A 23,455-nucleotide genomic window follows, 5' to 3' on the forward strand; every position below is an offset into this window, starting at 1 on the left:
CCATGTACTTATTATGTCTATACCGTGTGTGTGGTGCTTCTGTCACCTTACAGACAAAGATCCTGCCTTAAGGAGTTTGCAATCCAAACACCACATGGGAGAAATGGTTTAGTACTGAATCTAAGAGAAAAGTGGTAGCTGTGGAATTGTCATCACCACTTCCTGCAGCACTAGATTGTTTTGTCATTTCTCCAAGTCATTTCCATTTATATAATCTGACAAGATTACAGTGCAAAATAGAATTGCTGCAAGTCATTTTACTTAGCTTTCTCTCCATATTAGCTATTTAAAAGATCTGTTACCTCCACAGCAATGAAGTCACCAAAAAAAAAAAATCTATTCTGCCCTGTAAAAAATCTCAGCTCCCTTTATCTTCCAGAGAGTTGAATGTAGAAATCTGCTATAGAAATCTAGTACAGAACACACCTCATGCCCCAAATTGTCACCAAAGCTGCATATTGCAAGGTTCTGATCTTGGTTTTGATCTTCCATTCGGTGCCACTTTGATTTGGCGGCTACTAGAGCTTTTGTTCTGTTTGTTGATATTCTAACTCTGTATAGAAGTATATTAAACTGAGCAGATCAAATGCAGAATTGTTTGCATATACATCTCTCTCTCTCATACACACCTATACTGTATATGTATGCATGCCTCCATTTGTTCTGAAGGTATAATTAATTTCCTTGCTAGTAAATGAATATAAAAGCTGGAGAAGTTGATAGATGGTCACCAGTTTATGGCACGATAATGCTGGCAACAAAAGATCAAGCTATTTCATGCACATGAGAAGACTTAAAACATATGTAACTTGTTGGTAAAAGGTGAACTGCCAAGGTTTGTAGGCCTAAAAATTAATCTACCTTGGCAGCTGCCCTTCCTCCAAGGGATTATCTTCTATGCTATTGGTGAATGTATTTCTTGTCTCCTTCCTCTCTGTGTTTTGAGTGTGTCCATCTTAGTGGTGGTGATGGGGAATGTTGGTTAAATGAACGTGTAACCTATTAAGTTAACATTAAATGCAGTTACTTCATGTTCTTGTGCCCTGTCAATATGTTATGTATATGCTGCAGCACGTGCCATAACTATGAATCGTAAACTACTTCCACTCACTCACTCCCTTCCCCTTTTCATCTGTTGGAAAGGAAAAATATGCCTGACTATAATACTGAAGTTTAGTCCTTGTGTATGTGAGAGAGCTGTATAAGTATATTGTTTTTATGCCGATCAACCTTGACCTTGACTTTCATGCTATTTTATTAGGGATTAACCACTTCAGATATGTTCTGTTTAGAAATGGACATTGTTAATCCCTTCCCACCATGCGCATGTACACATCCTTACCTAAAATTAGTTTAAAGTACTGAAGAGTAATTTATTTACTTTCTACCTGCCAATACACCCTTGTCAATAGACTTCTTTTCAGGGGCTTGCTCATATGATTCCCCATGTTTGAGTGGAAGAATCCTTGCTCTGGCTCCTCATCTGAAATAATACGCTGACAGGAGCATTTCCTTCATGAATACTGTGGAAGTGAGATGACAGGAGCATACCAAAGTGACCTGTTATTCCCTACTCATATTTACCGTCTGTTCCAGGGCATTCCATGTGACGGTCCTCAGAAGCTACTACTAATATGGTTCTAGTCACATTTTTTCATTTCTGAGGAATAAATAAAATTGGTCACTCATAGATACAGAAAGTATGAGGTCAGTGTATGTATGAAGAGAGAAAGTTAATTTTTAAATCTAATCGCTACCATTAAATATTAAAACAGCTTAATTTTTCTACAATGAGATTTCAGGCAAGACCTATGTGGCCCAAGAAGAAAAAGGCTTAAATGTTCTAAAATTCCTTCATCTTCCCTGCTTATCTCCTGTTAATTCTTCACAAAATGTTCCAGCTATCTCCCCCAAGAGATTCAAAGTCCTAGTGGGATGCTCAGACTCTTCTCCCTCATTAGTCATCAAGCTACCAGGAGTCTGCAGTCTAGCTGTGGTAGACCGGTAATGGCACCAGAGGCATAGCTAAGCTATGCAGAGTAAATACCTTCTGATTTCAGGCAGGTTTGTACTGTGCACAGCCCAGCCTCTGCCACCAGTGCTACAGTGGTTTCACTGCTATTTAGACTTGTGCTAGCTTGATGAGTGCCCGTTAGTCTGTGCACAAGAGAAGAGGAGTCTCACCCGTAACTTGTAGTGTCGACATAGCCTTAGGTGCTCACTCAGCTCAGGCATGCACCATCTTGACCAGTTTGATTTTCCAATAATTGGGGTGGGGGGCATGAATACATACAGGTGGAAGGGAACCAAAGATTTGTCCAGAGTTCAGACTAAATATTAAAAGTTAAGTGGGGTTATAAAACGATAATATGAAATCCTCTAAAACTATAAATCTTCAATTCAGGCTGCACTACTGTAATTTTGCTGGTGTGCTATGCTTTGTGTCCTGTATACAACATTACACAGCATTTTTATTCATCTTGGCCTATAAAGCTTGTTAAAAACATGCACAAGGACAGATAATATGGAATTCAACCCTCATGCCAATGTTGACAAACAGGTTAATTACAGAGGAACATACAAATTGAATGTTCAAAAACTTCAAAAAACAAATGTTTTTGGTTAAGGTAAATAAATACTATTTCCGCATGCTCTGATTTATATATCATAATCTGTACACAGTCATCAGCCAGACACTATTAACTTGTGCTGTGTTACATGAGACCCTGGCAAGCATTTGGCATCCTGTTTTCTTGAGGCTCGCTGGTTCCTCATCTGCCATGAAGCCTTACCTTTACGGTTGTCAGAAATTCATCAAAACTAATACGCATTGTAATTCACAAATTTTTAGGCAGGCGTGCTTCTTGAAATGCATAATTCCTTCAGACTTACTACAACTACCAACAAAAGCACTCTTCTGATTTCTCTTATTACATAATTTCAGTCGGTGGGCCAGTCGAAGTGCCACAACACAGCGCAGGAAAGATCGCCTTAGACAACATTCAGAACATATTGGACTGGACAATGATTTAAGAGAGGTAGGTGATATCTGCAGGCACCAGGGGACTTCAGTCAAAGAACACAGACTTTAATCAAAGTGTATTTTGCTGCCTCCGTCAGTGTTTTAATACCATAAGGTTTTCATTCATCTTTGTGTACATATCATTTATATATAGTATGTAATTAAGATATTCAAAACTGTGTACATGCACTGTAGAGGTTTTGTATTTTCTAAATTGAAGAACTGTAAAGCAGTGTATTAGTGTAGATTGTTTAGACTACTATTGTAGCTGAAAATTCATGAACACATATACTGCAAAATGCAAAGGAAAGGAGGAAAAGTCAGACTTAATATTTTACACCAATTTTTCCGTCTTATAACAAATCAAAGTTTTAAAATACTAAACTCTGAGGCTCTGCATTGTTATAAAACAGACTGTTTGCCATAAACAGACTTTTTTTGCTAATATAGACCTCAATCCTACAACTGTACTTATGCAGGGAGACTCATTTGTGTAGATGGAGTTGGCACTCTGGGTCCAATAAAAAGTGTGAGTTTTTTCAGAGATGTTATGGTAAATACTGACCACTTACAGACAAAACGGAGGAGGATTTATTGTAAGCATTCTTTTGTGTTGCATAGATTAGAAGCTTTTACTAATTAGCCTATTTAAAGGGAAGTGTTTGGTGTGTGTTTTTTTTTAAACTTACTTCCACACATCTTGTAAACCTCAATTACTTGTGTGCTTTCTCCTGTCTCTTAAGTTTCTCCTTTTGATTGTTTAAAAAAAACATTTTCTGCCATGTGTGACTGTAGCTCTTGTGCTATTTTTATCATTAGCGCAAAAAAAAAAATCCACCAAACCTTCATACTGTTTTGCCATTGGCCTTACTGAATAAACTTTACCAATGGTTCTGTTTGAAATTAAAACATTAAGTAAAATTGAATTCTTCAATCACAACTTTAAAGTTCAGTTTAATTGAAACAAAGCAAAACAGCCTTTAGAAAAGTTTATTTTTGTTAATGTGACTTTTTAAATATAGTTTTAAACATTGTGTTGTGTATATCTCAGCATAACCCTTTCAGTGCTTCATCATCTATTTAATTTTTTTCTTTCTTTTTTTGTTGTTGTGCCTCATATGCATGCTTGTTTTGCTTTGTCTCCTCTCTTTCGGGCTTTTCTGCCATTGGTATATCTGCCTCCTCTTAGCCATCGGAGGAGCTTTTGATTCGTCAGAACTCAATGGCATTCTGGGAGTGGGATCAGGGGCCACCCCCTCCTGCACGACCTCCTAAAAAATCCTTCTCTGAATGCTGCCTGGTATGTGGTTTGGGTTTGGTTTTGGTTGGTTGTTTAGGTTTTTTTTGTTTTGGTTTTTTTCCTGAAAGATTCTTTGAGAGATCTTACTAGAATAAGGAATCACTCTCTTCAACATCACTTCAATCTCTCTTTTTTTTTTGTAGGACATACGCACACCCCTGTAGTTACTGAAGTGTGGTTATAGTCAGAAAAGTAACACTGAAAATGAAGTCATGGGATTTCATTTTAACCCTCTGGCTAAGTTTATCCTCCCAAAGTAATTTTTTTTTTCCCCACTGCTTAGGATCTCAAATACAAGCATGTCCTTCTCAGCTGTGATTTTTAAGACACAAGTGAAGATTCTGCAGTGAAAGCTTAGGTAGTGATGGTAGTTGGTTGATACTGATGCACAGGCAGAATAGAATCCAACTCGCTCTCTTTCTATAGCAGACTTGCTCTTCTCTAGAACTTTCAGGACCAATAGAGTTAGCAGGACTGAAAATGTTTGCCAGTATAATACATTATCATTTGATGACATGCTAAGGAATAGAGTACAGTTGTCTAAATTTTTTCACTCTTCAGACTATATGACCACACTTGGATCTATTTTCTTTATCCCTTTCCCTTTAAAGAGAAGTTGGAATCTATCCCTATTAGCTATTCCCTTTTCACTGTTTTCATGATGTTTATTTTGGCACAAATTGGATGAAACTGCTATTGTGAGGCAGTTGTTGAACAGAATATTTTCATTATTGCCTAAAACAACTTTTTAAATGTTTTTATTTCTTGTCATCTTATTTATGCATAAGTGTTTGGGGTTTAATTAGAGATAACCAGGCGTACGTGCTCCTCTCCTGTCAGATCTATTGAACAGGCTGTGAGCTCACTTGACCAAATTTTGCATTCTGCCATGATCTTCCACCATTTCTTTTTTGATGCTCAAGTAATTTTTGTTCAATTTACAGTGACACCAGTTTTGGATTTTGTTTTCATTAAACAAACTAGTTTAAAATGATCTTCTCTCCAGATAGGGAAGGTCTGAAAGTGCTGCAGAGACAGCATGCTCAATCCCTGTCCATTGTCTTGCTCTAAAGTGAGCCCTGCAGCCCAATTAAACAGCAGGATTATCTCTCTGAAGGAAGTACCATCCAGTCCTTCTGTGGGGCCTCAAGTGCAGAAAGAATTAAATGGATGAAAACAAGTGGGGAATTCTTGAATCTTATACGGGTGAGGGAGACAACACCTACCCATAGCGGGAGACAGTTCATTACAATATGGGGACAGGAGCATCATACTGTTTTTTAATTGTTTAATTCAACAACATTCCAACAGAATATCAAACTTGTAATCATCAGACCTATTTTTAGTACTTGCCTGCTGAGTTTAACAAAATTTTATTTAAAAAATGAGCGCCTAAAGTTAGGCTGTTAACTCCACATGTGGTCTGACTTTTAGAAGTGCTAAGCACATAGCACCCTCTCTAACATGAATAGGTGTTCAGCATTTCTGAATATCAGATCACAGATTTAGTTGAACTTTAGGCACTTACGTTTTTAAAACCTTGGCTGTTCACTGTTTGTCTGTACCTTGCATTAATGCCATTTTCCAAAATGAGTCCAAAAATGGAGTTTTGTTTAAAACAAGTCTAAATTAATAAACTCCCCAGTGATTACGAAAGTTTGTCAGTAAGGACAAGGACCAACTTGTCACATGTCTTTGTTTTCCTCAGCCAAAATTCTTTGAAATCAGTGAATCCCTCTTCCTTCCCCTTCCCACACATTGTTTTTCTAGTTTCTTTCAAAAGTATTTTTCATTCAGCTCTGCACTATGTTCTTCAGATTATTCAGTTGGCTTTTTCATCCCTTTTACTAGTGAAAATCAAATAACAATGGAAAGAAATGTTTAATGCAGGTTTGGACTGTTATGCTCACTGAAGGTATCATTTTGGCTAACTGTGGACTACTAGCTCATAACACAATCCACTGGCTAGTTCTGTTTGACGTTTCAATTGCACTTACCACATGGGAAGTTTTTTCTGTTAGCCTGTGGGGTGTTACACTTCTCCACTCCTGTACTTAAGCTTCAGATAAATCACTAGAGTGCATAGATTGACATGCTCTAAGTCCTTTTTATATCCGTGCTTGTCTGTCAACAGTTAAGGAAGCCAGGGAATTTCATATTAATGCTAATTCTGTTTTTTAGAAATACATGCAGGAGGCAAGAAGTTTGGGGAAAAATTTAAGGCAGCCCAAACTGTCAGACCTTTCTCCAGCTGTAATTGCTCAGACAAACTGGAAATTTGTGGAAGGGTTACTGAAAGAATGTCGCATGAAGGTAACTTTTTTTAAAAACATGTTGGTAGAGATTTTATGGGATCGGGAATGGGAGAGAAGAGGTAGTTTGCATGATAATGAACTGGAGAGAAGGTGTTCATATAAACTCTATTAAAATGTTCACACACTGACAGGGTTTTGGGAGCCTCTTCCAAAAAGGAGCAGTCCACAGAGTATAGTGACCATTGTGTATGCGACCCATCAAGTCCTTGTTTCTATTATAGAGCACCTCTTCTGTGAACAATAGAAAAGCCTGCCTGTGTAGCTGAAGAAACAGTTTGTTGACATCTGAGTATAATTGCATCAATCATAGTTTAATGTAGTATCAAATTCTTTATGTTGTGCATTATATAGAAACTTACCTAAAATTAATAGTCTTTTGACTATAGACATTTTGTAATTAGAATTGATGTTTAAGTGGCCAGATTCAAGTTTACTAATCTGTAGTTTTCACAGCTTGCTGGATGACATACTCTTTAAATCTTGCTGTCTTGTAGACTAAACGTATGTTGGTGGAGAAGATGGGCCATGAAGCAGTAGAGCTGGGACATGGAGAGGCCAACATAACAGGTCTGGAGGAAAATACATTGATTGCTAGTCTTTGTGACCTGTTGGAAAGGATCTGGAGCCATGGTCTACAAGTCAAACAGGTTGGTAACTTGAAACTTGGTCAGGAAAAAGCACTTGTACACAGTACAATTTAGCACATATTAAAAGTATTTTCTGTAATCTATCTCTTTAAACTATTTATTGGTTACACTCAGGTCTATTAAGAAATTATATATCTAAACACTTCAGGCACAGCTATTCGTTTCCTAAAATTTTTGTGAGGCTTTCAAGAGAAGCCTTTCCACAAATTGTAATAACAAAATAGCTTTTTCCATCCTCAAGCGGAGTGAAGGACTGGGGAGGGAACACTGAGGAGAAAAACAGTGACTAGAGTTTCATGATCACAGGAAATTACTTGTTCTGTGAGGGGGTCCTTTCCTGTTTTCTTGGTTTCATTGCTCAGGAGCAAAGAATTGAAGCAAGAACCGAAAGTGACTTCCCACGAGGCTCTAATCCAATATCTAGCTTTTTAATTTGGCTCCTTTCTTATTTATTTTAAACTTCTCCTACATGTTCTATTTTCAGGGGAAATCTGCTTTGTGGTCCCATTTGCTTCAGTACCAGGAAAGGGAAGAGAAGCAAGAACATATGGCAGAGTCCCCGGGTGAGTATTCAGGAGTTTGCTCTCCGTATACAGTCTCTCAGACTCAACAGTAAGCAATCTTGGTTCTGGTTGGCCTAAGGCCGCAGCACTTCGTGGTGTATTTTATTTTTTATTTTCAGTGTGTCAGTGATACGGACATCACACTTGTAATTTGAGTTATTTCAAATATTTGATCTCTGGACTAAACAAATGGCTTATTTGCCTCAAATGATGCTATAACTGTTACCATCTTCTGGAAAATCATGGGATATGTCATTTTGCTTAGTCTGTTCCATTTCAACTCTGACTAAGCACCACGTAAGGTATGAAAAGTCCATATGTTTTGTGAAGTGGTTCACAGAAATGTAGGGCTGAAAGGCGCCTCAAGAGGTCAAGTCCAGCCCCTTCCTCTGAAGCAGGGCCAAGTGTACCTAGACCATCCCTGACAATGATAAGGGGCATTTTGTAAATACTAGACAATATTATAGTGCGCCAGACTTCAGTTGCATCCAGCTGGATTTCTTGGAGACATGAGGCTCAACTTGAGGCCGCAAATATTCTTCCATCAGTGAGAATGGTCTGTCATTGCTCAAATAACCAGATGTACAAATTTTTATTGTTATCTTCTATAAATTATTTAGAAATCTTAAATCTTTTTTTGTACAAATCCATTAAAGCTGTTGAAACTTCAGTGCAAACATTCACGAAGCTTTCCTTGCATCAATAACCTGCTGGTTACCCGTCCTAACTTGAAGATTGAGTATATTCAGGATAAGCAAAGGACAGACTTTGCTCTTCTAGGATCATCGGACTGTGATGGAACTTATTGGTCAAGAACATACCAAATGTATGAGCTTTTAACTGATAGGATACAGATTTTGTAGACTATTTCCAGAAAAGTAAATTATTCTCAGAAAAGTGATGTCCAAAAATCCCTCCTTGATCTAGGTATATGAGGGCATATATTTAGGAACATTAATTTGGCCTCTCATGTCTAATAGAATTATTTTTGATAAATTTGGTATTCATGCCTATTAATCTAGATCATTATACTTCAAACAGCAAGGTTGGAATTCCATGACGTGTGGCCTGTACAAGCAATCTCAGGCTGGGAGGGAGTGAAGCGAACACTACATTCAGTAGTTATGTAGAACTGATCCTCGCTCGTTGGCCCAGGCTCTCAGTTCTTGCCTAGTGGGAATTCTCTTTGGTTTGTCATTCTAAAGGCATTAAACTACCTCACTGATATGTAATACATGGTTCTTTTGGTATGGCATTGAACTCCGCTGCACTGCAGCTGTTGCTCAGCATTGTTTTTGTAAGACTTCTGGCTGAATTAGATGGTCTTCCTGAGTTTCCTCCGATTTGTTTTTTGAATGTAGCAGATATCACTGGGTATTTCCAGTTTATGCTGATAGCAATGTTTATATATCAGGAATTAATTCGGGATTGTGTTTTGGACAGGCATAAGGTATTTCACAAAATTCATTTGGTGTAAATATGCTACGATGACTGCAACGAGTGTGTATGATTCTTCCCTCTCTCTCAGCAATTGGCTAATCATGGGGAGCGTTTTGGCAAGGATTCAACACTTTCTCGATGCCCCCATTCAAAGTTCTTGCTTAAATCCCTATAGTAGGATTTGAGAACTCAGAATCTCACAGGATCAGGCCCCAAGTGTATATCTATGGATAAACTAGTCTTTTGAGTCATGACAGCTTTGTAATAAGCATCTATGACCAGAGACAAGTCATCATGCATTGCAAGCCCCAGAATTAAACGTGGTCCAACTGGTGGCCCCTGAGATGATTCCATTTGGCCCTAGAACTTGCACGGGGGATACCATTTTGTAGAATAAAATAGCATCCTCTGCACAGTGTGACCTTGCACACACTATGTGCAAGATCATGCTGCATGGAGGACACCATTTTGTGGAATGTCACTAAAAGGCATGTAAGTGTAGAATTGAATACATAATAGCAAGCCCCCTTAAAACCTTATGCAAGTGAAGAGGAAAACATCTCTTTTGCATGACTCAGTGATTCAGTAATTATTGAGACATTATGCCTTTGTACATTTCTGGCAGATGATTAACTTAAGTGTGCCATAGACGATTAGCATAGCTCTTTGAGATTTGCATTCTCGTACCATATATCTATTAAAATTTCATCACACATGCGGCTAAGATCTAATAGATTATAGCTATATGGACACATTGGTTGAGTTCTTAAGGTGAATTAACTTAGTGCATTTCTGCATGAAGGACTGAAAAAAGGCATGCAAGTGTAGAACTGAGTTGTCCATGAAAGATCAGAGCTAGCGGCGCAAACTCTTCATCAGGGTGGGAAGTTTAATTGTAATCTAAATAGTTGTTGCATGTCTTACTAAAAATGTTGCTGCATGCCACTGTCTATGACTAATAGACAGCCACTAAGCAATCTGACTGATATGCATGAATTCCAGAGTGCAAAATATGATCTGTCTTTGCCATTACAAAATACTAGAGTGCAGAAATGCTTGATATTCCTAATATCTAATATGCGAGTTTTACTTCCTCTACATTTATCAAGTGGATTTCAGTTGTTAGAGATTTCAGTAAAAATAGTTTTATCAAGTGTCCTGTTCTGATGGAACAGATTGACGTATATGTATTTCATATGCAAAGAAGGATGCATTTGATGAATCATGTGAAGTCTCCAAGTTTAACCCTGAATTAGCTAAAGGAAAAAGGAACCTAGATTACATATTAATGTGGAAGCAGATAAACTGAAGAACACTTGGCCTGGTACTATTCCTGAAACTGCATATAACTGTTGCAATTTTCAGTGTTGTATGATTTCTTCTGCAGATGTGTAGGTGAATGTACAACAAACTACTGGAATTTTTTTATTCTTTTAATGTTATGTATCTTTTTCTATACAGTTGTCCTGGGCCTGGAAAGAAGGAAGTCTGACACAGGAATTACATTACCTACACTGAGAGTCTCACTTACTCATGATATGAGGTACAGTATTTTTACTCTTAAAGCATTTATTATGGCTTTAATAAGGATCATTACACAGATTCACATTAACACAAATGCTTTGTATTTATTCAGGTTGAGGAGAATTCGTCATTTTTCTCCTGTGTAAGGACCACCTACTCAAATCCATGTGGTTTACCTCTAAATACATTTTATAAAACCTTTAATTTTGCATGCTGCTTTGTTTTACTTCAGCTAAAGTGTCATGGAAAGAAAATTTGTACGCCAAATGTTGGAAGTGGTTATTGCTGATATGATACTTTTAGGTAGCAAAAAATATTTTAAGTAGAGCTGCTGAAGTACCTGGTACAATATTTTATTTGTTGAAACAGGAAAACCTAAGTTTGCAAAGACAAAACAGAAAAATTAGAATCTACATGGACGTAAAAATCTGCCAACAATGGCTGAACTATATTAGTTTCTAAATGGATATTTCATCAAAAATTGCTATTCAAATGGTAATAAGACTTTGAAAACATATATCGAGCAAGCACATATTTTAATGATTGCTCTTAGTGAAATATTATTCCTGACATGTGGATTCATCAGTAAGCTATATAACAATATCTACTGTATTTTTTGAGATGCAAAGTGTAACATTTATAAGACAATTTTTTTTTTGTTTTTTACAAAATTAATCAGCTGATAGAAAATTACTACTTCGGTTTTTGTATTTTGTATAACATTTTATATTCAGGCAGCCCAGAAGAACTTAAGCCATGTTAAGTAATTTGAGGGCTTGGATGACTCTGGGACCAGTAATGAGATTTAAGAGTTTTTACTGCTAGGTCACAAGTTTGGGTTCAGTTCAGGCTGGTAGTGACCAAAAGTTGTTCTTGTCTAATGTCAATTAGTCTGTCCTCCCCCCTATGAACAAATATTCACATCATGAATAATACCATTACTACTACTAACTAGCAGCCTTGTTAATGTTTTTGTGTTCAGAAAGGTCAACGGCTGAATGGGCCACAGAGACTTGTACCATCTCAGATGTGGATGTGCTCCTTCCAGACCAGAGTTCAGACACACTGACATAGCCCATGTGGAGGTACAGCTTAGCAGCTTCCGTGCTTGCTGTCTACGCTGTACCTATTCTGTGAATAAAGGGCTTCAGTCTCCAAGGCTCTTTCACAGATGAAGAATTTACATACCCTGTGTTCGTGTACATGTTGGGCGTTAACCGTGAACACTTAAACAATAGCTTCAGATCCAGAGAGATCCTCTGTGCAGATGAGACAGTGGTAGGGTGACCAGACAGCAAGTATGAAAAATCAGGACGGAGGTGAGGGGTAGTAGATGCCTATATAACACACAGCCCCAAATATTGGGACTGTCCCTATAAAATCGGGGCATCTGGTCACCCTAGACAGTAGTGTTGTCTCCATGGCTCATTCAGTCTTTTTGGCTTCTCTGAAGACACTGGCAACAAAGTTGCTAGTTACTACCATTGTGGGGGGTTGTGATGTGGACATCTGTCAGTGAGACAAGGATGGAAATTAAATAACGGTGTTTGTACAATTGACAAAGCACATGCATGGTTTTTTGTTTTGCTTTTAAACAACTAAACTTGTTTAGCTGCTTTGCATTTTTTGGAGACTCTTGTGTTACTGCATATGTTGGTGACTTCTAATTGCTCAGTGGATTAATTGTTTAATTTTTCTCTGGAGAGATCAAGAGTCAAAGTAAATTTTATATCCCTAGTAATCAGGGATTTCATCACTTCAACAGGGGATAGTTCTGACCAAATGTATGAATAACCAAGACTACAAAGAAAGGGTTCTTTCTAACAAAGGTAGATCATACGTTGCCCTGAGGACTCAGTTGCTGCTTGTACATTTTTTTGAAAGGGATCTCAGGATGGTGCTGGGCTGTTAATTTCTATTGGAATCCTACTTTCTGCTCCTGGTGGATTACCACTTCTCTAATTCATTGCTTTGAAGAAAGTAGTAAAAGGTAGTCAATGTAGTTGTTGGACTATTCATCTTAAAACTGTCCCTTTTCTTCTGGAAGGCTTGCAGATTGACTGATCTTTGGCAGGTCAGTTGCTCTTTTAAATCATCAACCAGTCAGCAAGTCCAGAAAATAAGCCCAGCAGTGGCTACCATGTATCTTTTATGTTACTGAAAGGACTTTAAATCCGTGCCACTCTTGTTTGGCCAGTGGTATAAACTGACCTCATGGGACAACTGTCAAGCAACTGACTGCATCGTGTTTATCAGTTGTAATGTGGTGAGATCTATTTTGCAATAGCTCCAGTAGAAAACCAGTCAAGAGGTAACTCTAAACAACCCACAGCCTAGTATACATTGTAGTCCTTTTTTTTCTAAAGCAGTTCAGCTACTGACAATAAAAGGAGGCTTTCCTGGTCTGTATTGAGATTTATTGGCAGCGCTTTGTGTCATGAATACCCATACATTTTTGAGGGGGTGAGAGGAAGGGGAAGGAAACTTAAGGAACTTAGAAATTGAAGTGGAGATGATATAATACAAAGATACTTAAAAACTGAGCAATTGACTTACTTTACTGTCTTGCTGTACTCCAGTGGGTCTCACTCATGTAGTAAAGTTTGAAAACCTTTAGGGAACAAGAAAGCTTAGAGGCTGAGGTGACTTTGCCAGGCAGTTCCTCATAAGGGAATGTTTTCATTTGAGGTGTTAGGGACTGTTCTGACTTACTGCCAGTTCAAACCAACCTTTTGATGTTTTAGCTGACTTCTGACACCAACACTCTCACTGAAAAGTACAATAACAAAGAGGATAAATAGATGACATGATGATGGCTTTCCTGGAGGGCTGCCACCAATTTACAGATAGAAGAAGAAAACTGAAGTGTCTTGCAGAGTGTTTCCCTGTCCATTATAAAAGCAAGACGTAGTCGGGTATTAGCTAACTGCATTTATCTGGCAAAAACAGGTAGTAGAAACATGAATTACCAGGTGACTATTCAGAATACTTTCCAGTGATGAGATCATGTAGTTCAATCAAAATAACACATTTCATCTTACCTACAGTACATAGTTAAATTGTTTCACTACTTGTATGTGGTGGTGGTGTAGCCACGTCAGTCCCGGGATATTGGAAACAAGGTGAGTGAGGTAATGTCCTCACCCACCTTGTGTCTCATGTTTCACTACTAATGTTAGGGGGCAGGGAATATTTACAGTACATTTGGTGGGCATGGTGCTTTACAAGCAAAAGGAAAAAAGATGGTGCCTGTGTAGAGGGGCTTATGCTCCAAGTTAGAAAACTTGATATGCCACATAGAAATAAGATGACGGATAAAGGAGTGGGAACACTGAACAGGAGGCAGACTTACACACTATAAAGTAATGAGGTTACTTGTTTTTGTATCAACATGTCATGTTAATGTCTGTCACACTATGGATGCTGTCATATGTTTGTCTAAATTTAGCTCTTAAGTTGGCAAACATGGAAAGAGTCAATGACTATTAGAATGGGTTGAAGTACAAGAGACTTGAAATGGAAGTTTGCATGTTGTACAGGCAGGTTATTTCAGGCATAGGAGGCAGCCTGGTTAACACTGCGTGCATGATTTGTGTCTTCCAAACGATGGCAGAGTTGACTAATGAAAGCATGTCCTAGTTATGCTGCTTGAATCATGTGATCACTTCCTACTCCATGGGAAAAATAATTGAAGCAAAATGCCCTGTTCCGCTTCTGTACACCCGTGAATATACACAAATATACCTGATCATACCACATGCTAAAGTCTGGATGATAAATTTAATCTAACGTACATAACCCTTCAGCATGCTTTCCTCCCACCATAAGGGAGGTGTGAAGTTGTGATTAATGGCTTAACTACACACAAAGGTTTATGCTGACAAGAATTATTCATCCTTTTGACGTGCTACTGAATGTCATATGGCACTAAGGGTTTGTCTTCACATACAGCAGTGCACTTCAGTGAAGACACTGCTATGCTGATGGGAGAGCTTCTCCCGTCAACACAGTTAATCCAACTCCCCAAGAGGCAGTAGCTATGTCAACAGGAGAAGCTCTGCCATCGACACAGCTCTGTCTACACGGTGGGGTTGGTTGGTATAACTACCATCACTCCGGTGTAGATTTTTCACACCACTGTGCAACATAGTCCTACCAATAGAGGTCTGTAGTGTAGACCTGGCCTGAGTCTACTAATGGGAAATAAATCTAAGCAGTGCCCTAAGTATTGCCTGTTTTGATAGTTATACGGTTATGTAAACACCTTACAACGATTCAGCCTCACTTTCTATCACTTTTGAACAAGGTGATGGTTATTGCACGTGTCCAATATTGTGCCCACTGCCTCCTTGGCACAAAGTTGTGCTTTAAACAGAATAGAGAGACAAAGGCAAAAAGCAATTTTAAAATCTATTTTGCTTTATAGAAAAAACTATACACCGTTCGTGCCTGATAAACCTCTACCTCGCTATAGCACTGTCCTCGGGAGCCAAAAAAACTTAGCGCGTTATAGGTGAAACTGCGTTATATCAAAGTTGCTTTGATCCACCAGAGTGCGCAGACCCTGCCCCCCGAGCACTGCTTTACTGCTTTATATTCGAATTCGTGTTATATCGGGTTGTGTTATATCGGGGTAGAGGTGTATATAGAGAATGGTCTAAGAATGTAGTAGGGGTGGTCTCTAAAGGATAGGCTGTTGGATTGAGAATCAGGAACTGTGTTCTCTTTTCCCAGCTCTGCCACTGCCCTGCTGTGATACCTTGGGCAAGTCTCTTCACCTCTGTTCGCCCCTCTATCCATTCCCACCCTTTCTTTTGTCTGCTTAGACTGTAAGCTCTTCAGGGGAAGGCATCTCTCACTGTGTGTACAGCACCTAGCCCACTAGAAGACCCCATCTGAGTTGGGGAGTGTAGGCTGTACCACTACCACCAGCTGATTTATAGTAAACCAAAATGAGTGTAAAAGGGTAGCTTTTGTTTCTGAAATGTTACTGGATAGGTTAGAAGCCATTACCAATATCTCCACAGTAAATCTTCTGTGCAGTGTTCTTCTGATAATAATGAGAATAAGTATTTATGCTGGGCAATGATACACATATGCCCTTGTTTTTAACTGATATTAATAAATTGTAAGAGCTAGTCAGATTCCCACAGGTGCAAATGAAATAAATTGGCAGCAAAGTCCCGGAATGTTCTGTTTTACTTATTACAGTTTGCCTTTGTTAACACCGATATTGATTACTGAGCCTTTTTATATTTCAGGTAGGCTGTATGTTTTTCAAGGGTACAATCTATGCAAATCCCTGAGCAGGTGTCTGGTTCTGCTACAGAACCAGACAGCTATGATGTACACAAGGAGAATAAATTAAGGTTTAGGTGCATATCTATATGAATTTTCTCTTAGGAAAAGAGTATATTCTATTTAGTGTTTCATATTAGAGGCAATTTAAAGTGAGCACTGAAGGGGGAAAAAAAAGATTCTGTGCTTTGATCTTCTCATCTCAAAGGACTTAATAGCAGTGTGCACCTCAACATGCTGTGGAGGAGTAATGTGTGCATCCTATTTCTCAAGGACTTCTGATTATATGCCCAGTTATCTGTGTGCGAAGTCCTAACTGATAGCTGTCAGTCTGATACAAGCAAGGGATTTGCTTCACACAGTGATTACTAGTTCCAGAACAGGATTCAACTGATACAAGTCAGTATTGAAAGAGGGAAGCCGTGAATGTGATGATAAAAGGACAAGACAGTATATGTAACATTAGTCTACTTTTGCAGACAGGCGGGGAGTTATAATTAATCAGACTGTAAAAACATAGTACATTTAGACTTGGGGGTCTATGCTAGTAACTTATGCTGGTATAAATACATTTATATTGTATTTAATATATATATATATATATATATATATCAGGGGTAGAAAATCCACACACCTGAGTGATGCAGTTATACCAACCTAACTCCTGCTGTAGACAGTGCTGTGTTGACAGAGTTTCTCCAGTCGACATAGCTACCGCCTCTTGGGGGAGATGGAGTACCTATGCCAATGAGAGAAGCCATTCTCTTTGGTGTAGGTTGCATTTTCACTAAGCAGCCTCTACAGCCTTCTCTGTTTAGACAGGCCCTTAATCTTGTCTCTCTTTAGACCTGTTCACATTTCATAACATGAGGCTGGAAAATTTTCTTTAAAAATTTTTTTAAAAGGTTTTAGCTTATTGGGTCTTGCAGTCACACGGCATTATTTTTTGTTTGTATTGTGGCAGCAGCTACAAGCCCCAGCCCTATTATGCTAGACATTATACAAACATAGCACACTCCCTTGCTTGAAGAGCTTACAACCCTAATTTGGGGGGTGGGGAGACTGCAGGGGCAGAATACAAGGTAATAATGAAACTATCCTAGTTAGCATAATAAGCAGCAGTTGCAGCACAATTTCATCAGTTTTTTGGAGTAAATGTCAAATTTCATAACATGGGACATTTTGTAGAGCACATGGGGCCTTCAGGGGTGTTATGTGAGTTAAAAAGCAGGTGTTAACAAAGCTCACTTCAGTCATGGTGGATGATGCTTAGAGACTTACACAAAGGGATGGAACTGCCTGAATTGCCTGTGCACTTAACATGCAAATAGAGTGAAAATTAAAAAGTTTCCAGCCACTTTTTCCATGCACTGAAAACCATTATTCATTTTTCCTTGTAGTTATTTTTTTAAAAAGGCTACAATCTGCCATGCCAGTCTTTTTCTGCTCTAAAGCTGCTTGTATTCTTTCCAAGTTGGAACATGGAAAGATTTAAAAAAAAAACAAAACCAAAACTGTTCAGAATTGCTCTGCTTTCTTACAAACAGACATGTGGAAAACCTTCTGGGCTTGACTGTCATTTACGCAAGGCCCTTTTTGTACTTCTCTGGAAGTGTGAAGGGGTATTAGTGTAAATATCTGGGGGGAGAACTAGCATTTTAGATACCAACTGCACTGGTGAAAACTATTTTTGTTGGTCTCCGTTATAACACAGTAGTCTCCTGACAAGGTTAACACGGGTAGGTCTAACAGCGTAGGTAGGTCTGAGTCATGTGTTCAGTTCTCCTGGAACATGTCAGATCTCTGTTGGCTTTGTCTCCTGTAGACCTCTTTCTTAAATTGCCGTCATTGCCACCGCCAGTGATGGCTACAATGGGCATGTCAGTGGCAACTGGCATTTTAACTACTGTTCATCTAGACCTGCTTTTGGACTATATCATAGTTTAGGAGTGCAGATGCTACCTTCCAAAACATACTGTATTTGTTAACGCTATCAAGGGAGCTACTGTGGCATAACTGGGTTTCCCAATGTAACTGTATTTCTTTTTTGAAGTGTATTACCACCTTAGGGTACGTCTACTCTATGAGATTATTCAGATTTTACAAAACCGGTTTGTAAAACAGATTGTATAAAGTAGAGTGCATACGGCCACACTAAGCACATTAATTCGATGGAGTGCGTCCATGGTCCGAGGCTAGCGTCGATTTCTGGAGCGTTGCACTGTGGTTAGCTATCCCGTAGCTATCCCATAGTTCCCGCAGTCTCCCCCGCCCCTTGGAATTCTGGGTTGAGATCCCAGTGCCTGATGGGGCAAAAATCATTATCGTGGGTGGTTCTGGGTACAGCCTCACCCCTCCCTCCGTGAAAGCAGCAGACAACCATTTTGTGCCTTTTTTCCTGGGTGAACTGTGCAAACGCCATAGCACAGCAAGCATGGACCCTCCTCAGATCAATACCGCAATCGTGGACGTTGTAAACACCTTGCGCATTCTTGTGCAGTCTATGCTGAACCGGGACCTGCAAAGCCAGGCAAGGAGGCGGCAGCGGCTACGGCAGCGCGGCGACGAGAGTGATGAGGACATGAACACAGAATTATCTCAAACTGCGGGCCCCTGCGCTTTGGAGATCCTGCTGATAATGGGGCAGGTTCTAGCCGTTGAACGCCGATTTGGGGCCCGGGAAACAAGCACAGACTTGTGGGACTGCATAGTTTTGCAGGTGTGGGACGATTCACAGTGGCTGCGAAACTCGCATGCGTAAGGGCACTTTCATGGAACTTTAAGACTTGCTTTCCCTTGCCCTGAAACGCCAGAATACCAAGATGAGAGCAGCCCTCACAACTGAGAAGCTAGTGGCAATAGCCCTCTGGAAGCTTGCAACACCAGACAGCTACCGGTCAGTCGATCATCAAATCTACTGTGAGGGCTGCTGTGATGCAAGTAGCCAAAGCAATCATTAAGCTGCTGCTAGAAAAAGTTGTGACTCTGGGAAACGTGCAGGTCATAGTGGATGGCTTTGCTGCAATGGGATTCCCTAACTGGTGGCGTGATAGATGGAACCCATATCCCTATCTTGGCACCAGAGCACCAGGGCACCCAGTACATAAACCGCAAGGGGTACTTTTCAATGGTGCTGCAAGCACTGGTGGATCACAAGGGACGTTTCACCAACATCCACGTGGGATGGCCAGGAATGGTTCATGACGCTCGCGTCTTCAGAAGCAGTGCTTTGTTTAAACGACTGCAGCAAGGGAATTACTTCCCAGACCAGAAAATAACAGTTGGGGATGTTGAAATGCCTATAGTTATCTTGGGTGACCCAGCCTACCCCTTGATGCCTTGGCTCATGAAGCCATACACAGGCAGTCTGGACAGTGGTCAGGAGCTGTTCAACTACAGGCTGAGCAAGTGCAGGATGGTGGTAGAATGTGCATTTGGCCGTTTAAAGGCACGCTGGTGCACATTACTGACTCGCTCAGACCTCAGCCAAACCAATGTCCCCTTTGTTATTGCTGCTTGCTGTATGCTCCACAATCTCTGAGAGTAAGGGGGAGACCTTTATGGAGGGATGGGAGGCTGAGGCAAATCACCTGGCCGCTGATTACGCGCAGCCAGACACCAGGGCAATTAGAAGAGCACACCACGAAGCGGTGCACATCAGAGAAGCTTTGAAAACGAGTTTCATCACGGGCCAGGGTACGGTGTAACTGCTGTATTTCCCCTTCATGAACCCACCCCCTTTATTGACTCCTTCCCTGTAAGCAACCCACCCTCCCCTTTTGATTACAGCTTGCTTAAGGAAATAAAGTCACTATCATTTAAAAATCATGTATTCATTATTAAAAAGTAATCATAAAAAGAGGCAGAGAACTGACAAGGTATCCTGGGTGTGGTTTGGTAGGAGGATAGAAGGGAAGGAAAAGGCCTTTAAACTCATTTCAATGTAATGACAGCCTTTTGGTTGGACTGTCCACGGGGGGTGGAGTGGGCGGGTGCACAAAGCCTTCCCCCACGCGTTCTTACACGTCTGGGTGAGGAAGATATGGAACATGGTGAGGGTGATTACACAGGGGCTGCAGCGGCACTCTGTGACCCCGCTGCCCTTCCTGAAGCTCCACCAGACGTTGGAGGATCAGTTTGATCACGCAGCAGCTCCAGCGTTGCATCCTGCCACCGCTGATCTTCCTGCCTACACTTCTGATCTTCCTGCCACCACCTCTCATCTCGAGCGTCCCTCCTATCCTCACGCTGGTCCCTCCTATCCTCACGTTCACTGGCATCTTTCCTGTACTTTGCTACCACGTCCTTCCACTCATTCAGATGAGCTCTTTCATTGCGGGTTACTTCCATGACTTCCGAGAACATTTCGTCTCGCGTCTTCTTTTTCCTCCGCCTTATCTGAGATAGCCTTCGGGATGGAGTAGGGAGGCTTGAAAAACGTGCAGCTGCATGAGGGAGGGAAAAAGAGAGACAAGTATTTAAAAAGATACATTTTACAGAACAATGGTTATACTCTTTGACGGTGAACAACACTATTCACCTTACATAGCACATGTGATTTCACTACAAGGTCGCATTTTGCATCTTAATATTGAGTGCCTGCGGCTCTAGTGTTACAGATCTCACTGACGCAGGTCTGGGCATCAGAATTCAGTTTGCATGCGGCCATGGTAAGCCATTGTCTTTCGGCTTCTCCAGCCTTCATATACACAGTGCCCTCTGATGCTTCTTTCCTGTTAACATGCAGCAGCAGAAGCTAACTCCCCCCCCCATCCAATTCTCTAGGATGATTGCTTTACCCCTCCCCCCACCGCATGGCTGGTATCATGGAAGATCCCTGCTAATCACTGCCCTTTCTCCCCGCACTGCGTGGCTGGTAGCTGGGAAGATTCCTGCTAGCCAAACGCAAAAAAGCTCAGCGGTATCCTTCCTCCCCTCCCCCCGCTTGGCTACATGCAAGGAAGGATTTCTTTTAAGCAACAGCCCAGTAGGAAAATGGCCATCTCTGTCCCCTTAATTAATTTCCTGAATTTCAACCAGGTTACCATGAACGATATCACTCTGCTGAGGATAACAGAGCGAGATAAAAAACAGATATTTCTTGAATGCCAGCAATCACTGGGACCATACGCAGCTATGCTTTGTCATGCAATGATACCTGATTACTTGCTACATGCATGATGTGGTAAAGTGTCCTACCATGGTGAACGGAACAAGGCTGCCTTGCCCAGAAACCTTCTGCAAAGGCTTTTGGAGTATCTCCAGGAGCGCTTCATGGAGATGTCCCTGGAGGATTTCCGCTCCATCCTCAGACGTGTTAACAAACTTTTCCAGTAACTTTACTGGCCACGAGTGCATCCCAAGCCCTCATGGCAAATCAATCCTTAAACACTTGCTTTTAAACCATGTTTTTATATTTACAAAGGTCCACTCACCAGAGGTCGCTTCCATGGCTTCACTGTCTGGGCTAGTAGCTTGGGAGGGTAATTCCGTCTGGGTCACAAAAAGCTCCTGGCTGTTGGGGCTAACGGAGTGCTGTGTGCTCGCTGCAAGGTCATCGTCCTCTTCCTCCTCCTCCTCCTCCTCCTCTTCCTCATCTTCTCCCTCCGCAGAATCCTCAGCCATGGTTGAGATTACAACCCCCACCTCGGAATCCATGGACAGGAGTGAGGTAGTTGTGGCGCAGCCCCCTAAAATTGCATGCAGCTAAGCGTAGAAGCGGCATGTTTTCGGCCCTGACCCGGACCTTCCGTTTGCTTCTTTGGTTTTCTGGTAGGCTTGTCTGAACTCCTTAACTTTCACTTTGCACTGCACTGAGTCCCTGGTGTGGCTTTTTTCCATCATAGCCTTGGAAATTTTTTCAAATATTTTTTCATTTCGTCTTTTGGAACGGAGTTCTGTTAGCACTGAATCCTCTCCCCATATAGTGATCCGATCCAGTACCTCCCGTGCGGTCCATGCTGGAGCTTTTTTTCGATTCTCAGGAGACTGCATTGCTAACTGTGCTGATGTGCTCTGTGTGGTCACCTGTGCTGATCAGAGCTCCACACTGGCCAAACAGGAAATGAAATTCAAAAGTTCGCAGGGTTTTTTCTGTATACCTGGCCAGTGCATCCAAGTTCAGATCGCTGTCCAGAGCGGTCACAGTGGTGCACTGTGGGATACTGCCCGGAGGCCAATACTGTCGATTTGCGGCCACACTAACCCTAATCCGATATGGTAATACCAATTTTAGCGCTACTCCTCTCGTCGGGGAGGTGAACAGAAACCGATGTAAAGAGTCCTTTATATCAATATAAAGGGCCTTGTAGTGTGGACTGGTGCTGCATTAAATCGGTTTAACGCTGCTAAAATCGGTTTAAACGCGTAGTGTAGACCAGGCCTATGTCTCTATGCTATAGATTAGTGGTAGCCAGAACAGTGTTAAAACATTCTTTTCTTAGCAAGGTGCTAACTGCATTCCTCTAGTCAGTGCAGATAGGGCCAATGCAATTCTAAATGGCTTTGAAAAACTGTACTATAGACTTTCTAATAGGTTTTAAAACTATTTAAAAACTTTTCTTAAAGTTTGCCCTGCCTCTATGCTAGCTTTCAAAGATAGTTTTAAAAACAGCTTTTTTTAATATTTGCTGACACCTATGTGAACTCTGTATTACTTAGTTCTGGTAAGACTTCTCTAATTTGGGGGACGGAGTGTGGGAAATGTGTATCTTGCAAGCAGTTTTAATTTCCAAGGATATTTTCAAATTAAATTCAAGTTCTGCAACATATATGATACTGCTATTTTAAATGGGCAGGATTTTGTGATTTTATTTATTATTTAATTATTTTCCCTGTTTCAGGCATATTCAGAACATGAGTGAGATAAAGACTGACGTGGGTCGAGCTCGAGCGTGGATAAGGTTGTCTCTTGAAAAGAAGCTTTTGTCTCAGCACCTAAAGCAGCTTCTCTCTAACCAAGCACTCGCTAAGTAAGGGTAACTTATTATTCTTAAAGCTCCCTTATCACAGTATCCTGATTAGGGTTCTAAGGTTGCCCTGTGAACCAAGCCTTATGAAAAGCTATCTGCCTCTGCAGCTGGTATGGGACTGGAGCTAGCTAGTACCAATCGGAGAGAGGGCATTTCCTACATGGGTCTGGGACAAGCTATTACTTGACACCCTCTATGAGGACCCTGTCAGTTTTTGGATTGCTGAGGAACAAATACCTCCCAAAACTAGAAGATTGAAGGGGAGCCACCCAGCATCACTTGCAGACCCTCAGCAGAGAAACCCAATCAGAGGACACAGTGGGAAGAAGGTTAGGACATCACACACTCCTCACTCCACAAAAGGGAAGGTGTGAA

At 40.7% G+C, this 23,455-nt stretch overlaps 1 protein-coding gene across 4 annotated transcripts in view; it reads left to right on the forward strand.

Moving 5' to 3' along the window:
* The window catches only part of DENND5B (DENN domain containing 5B), a 190,127-nt gene that overhangs the window by 145,269 nt on the left and 21,403 nt on the right, over positions 1-23,455 (forward strand). For all 4 annotated transcript variants that reach the window (XM_050917965.1, XM_050917971.1, XM_050917985.1 and 1 more), the window contains 6 exons: positions 2,945-3,038; positions 6,504-6,635; positions 7,132-7,284; positions 7,769-7,847; positions 10,749-10,830; positions 22,952-23,080. In XM_050917965.1, coding sequence (XP_050773922.1) covers positions 2,945-3,038; positions 6,504-6,635; positions 7,132-7,284; positions 7,769-7,847; positions 10,749-10,830; positions 22,952-23,080 — 669 coding nt within the window. The remainder of the gene's footprint in view (positions 1-2,944; positions 3,039-6,503; positions 6,636-7,131; positions 7,285-7,768; positions 7,848-10,748; positions 10,831-22,951; positions 23,081-23,455) is intronic.

The sequence above is a fragment of the Gopherus flavomarginatus genome, chromosome 1 (genome assembly GCF_025201925.1).
Source record: "Gopherus flavomarginatus isolate rGopFla2 chromosome 1, rGopFla2.mat.asm, whole genome shotgun sequence".
NCBI classification, from domain to species: domain Eukaryota; kingdom Metazoa; phylum Chordata; order Testudines; family Testudinidae; genus Gopherus; species Gopherus flavomarginatus.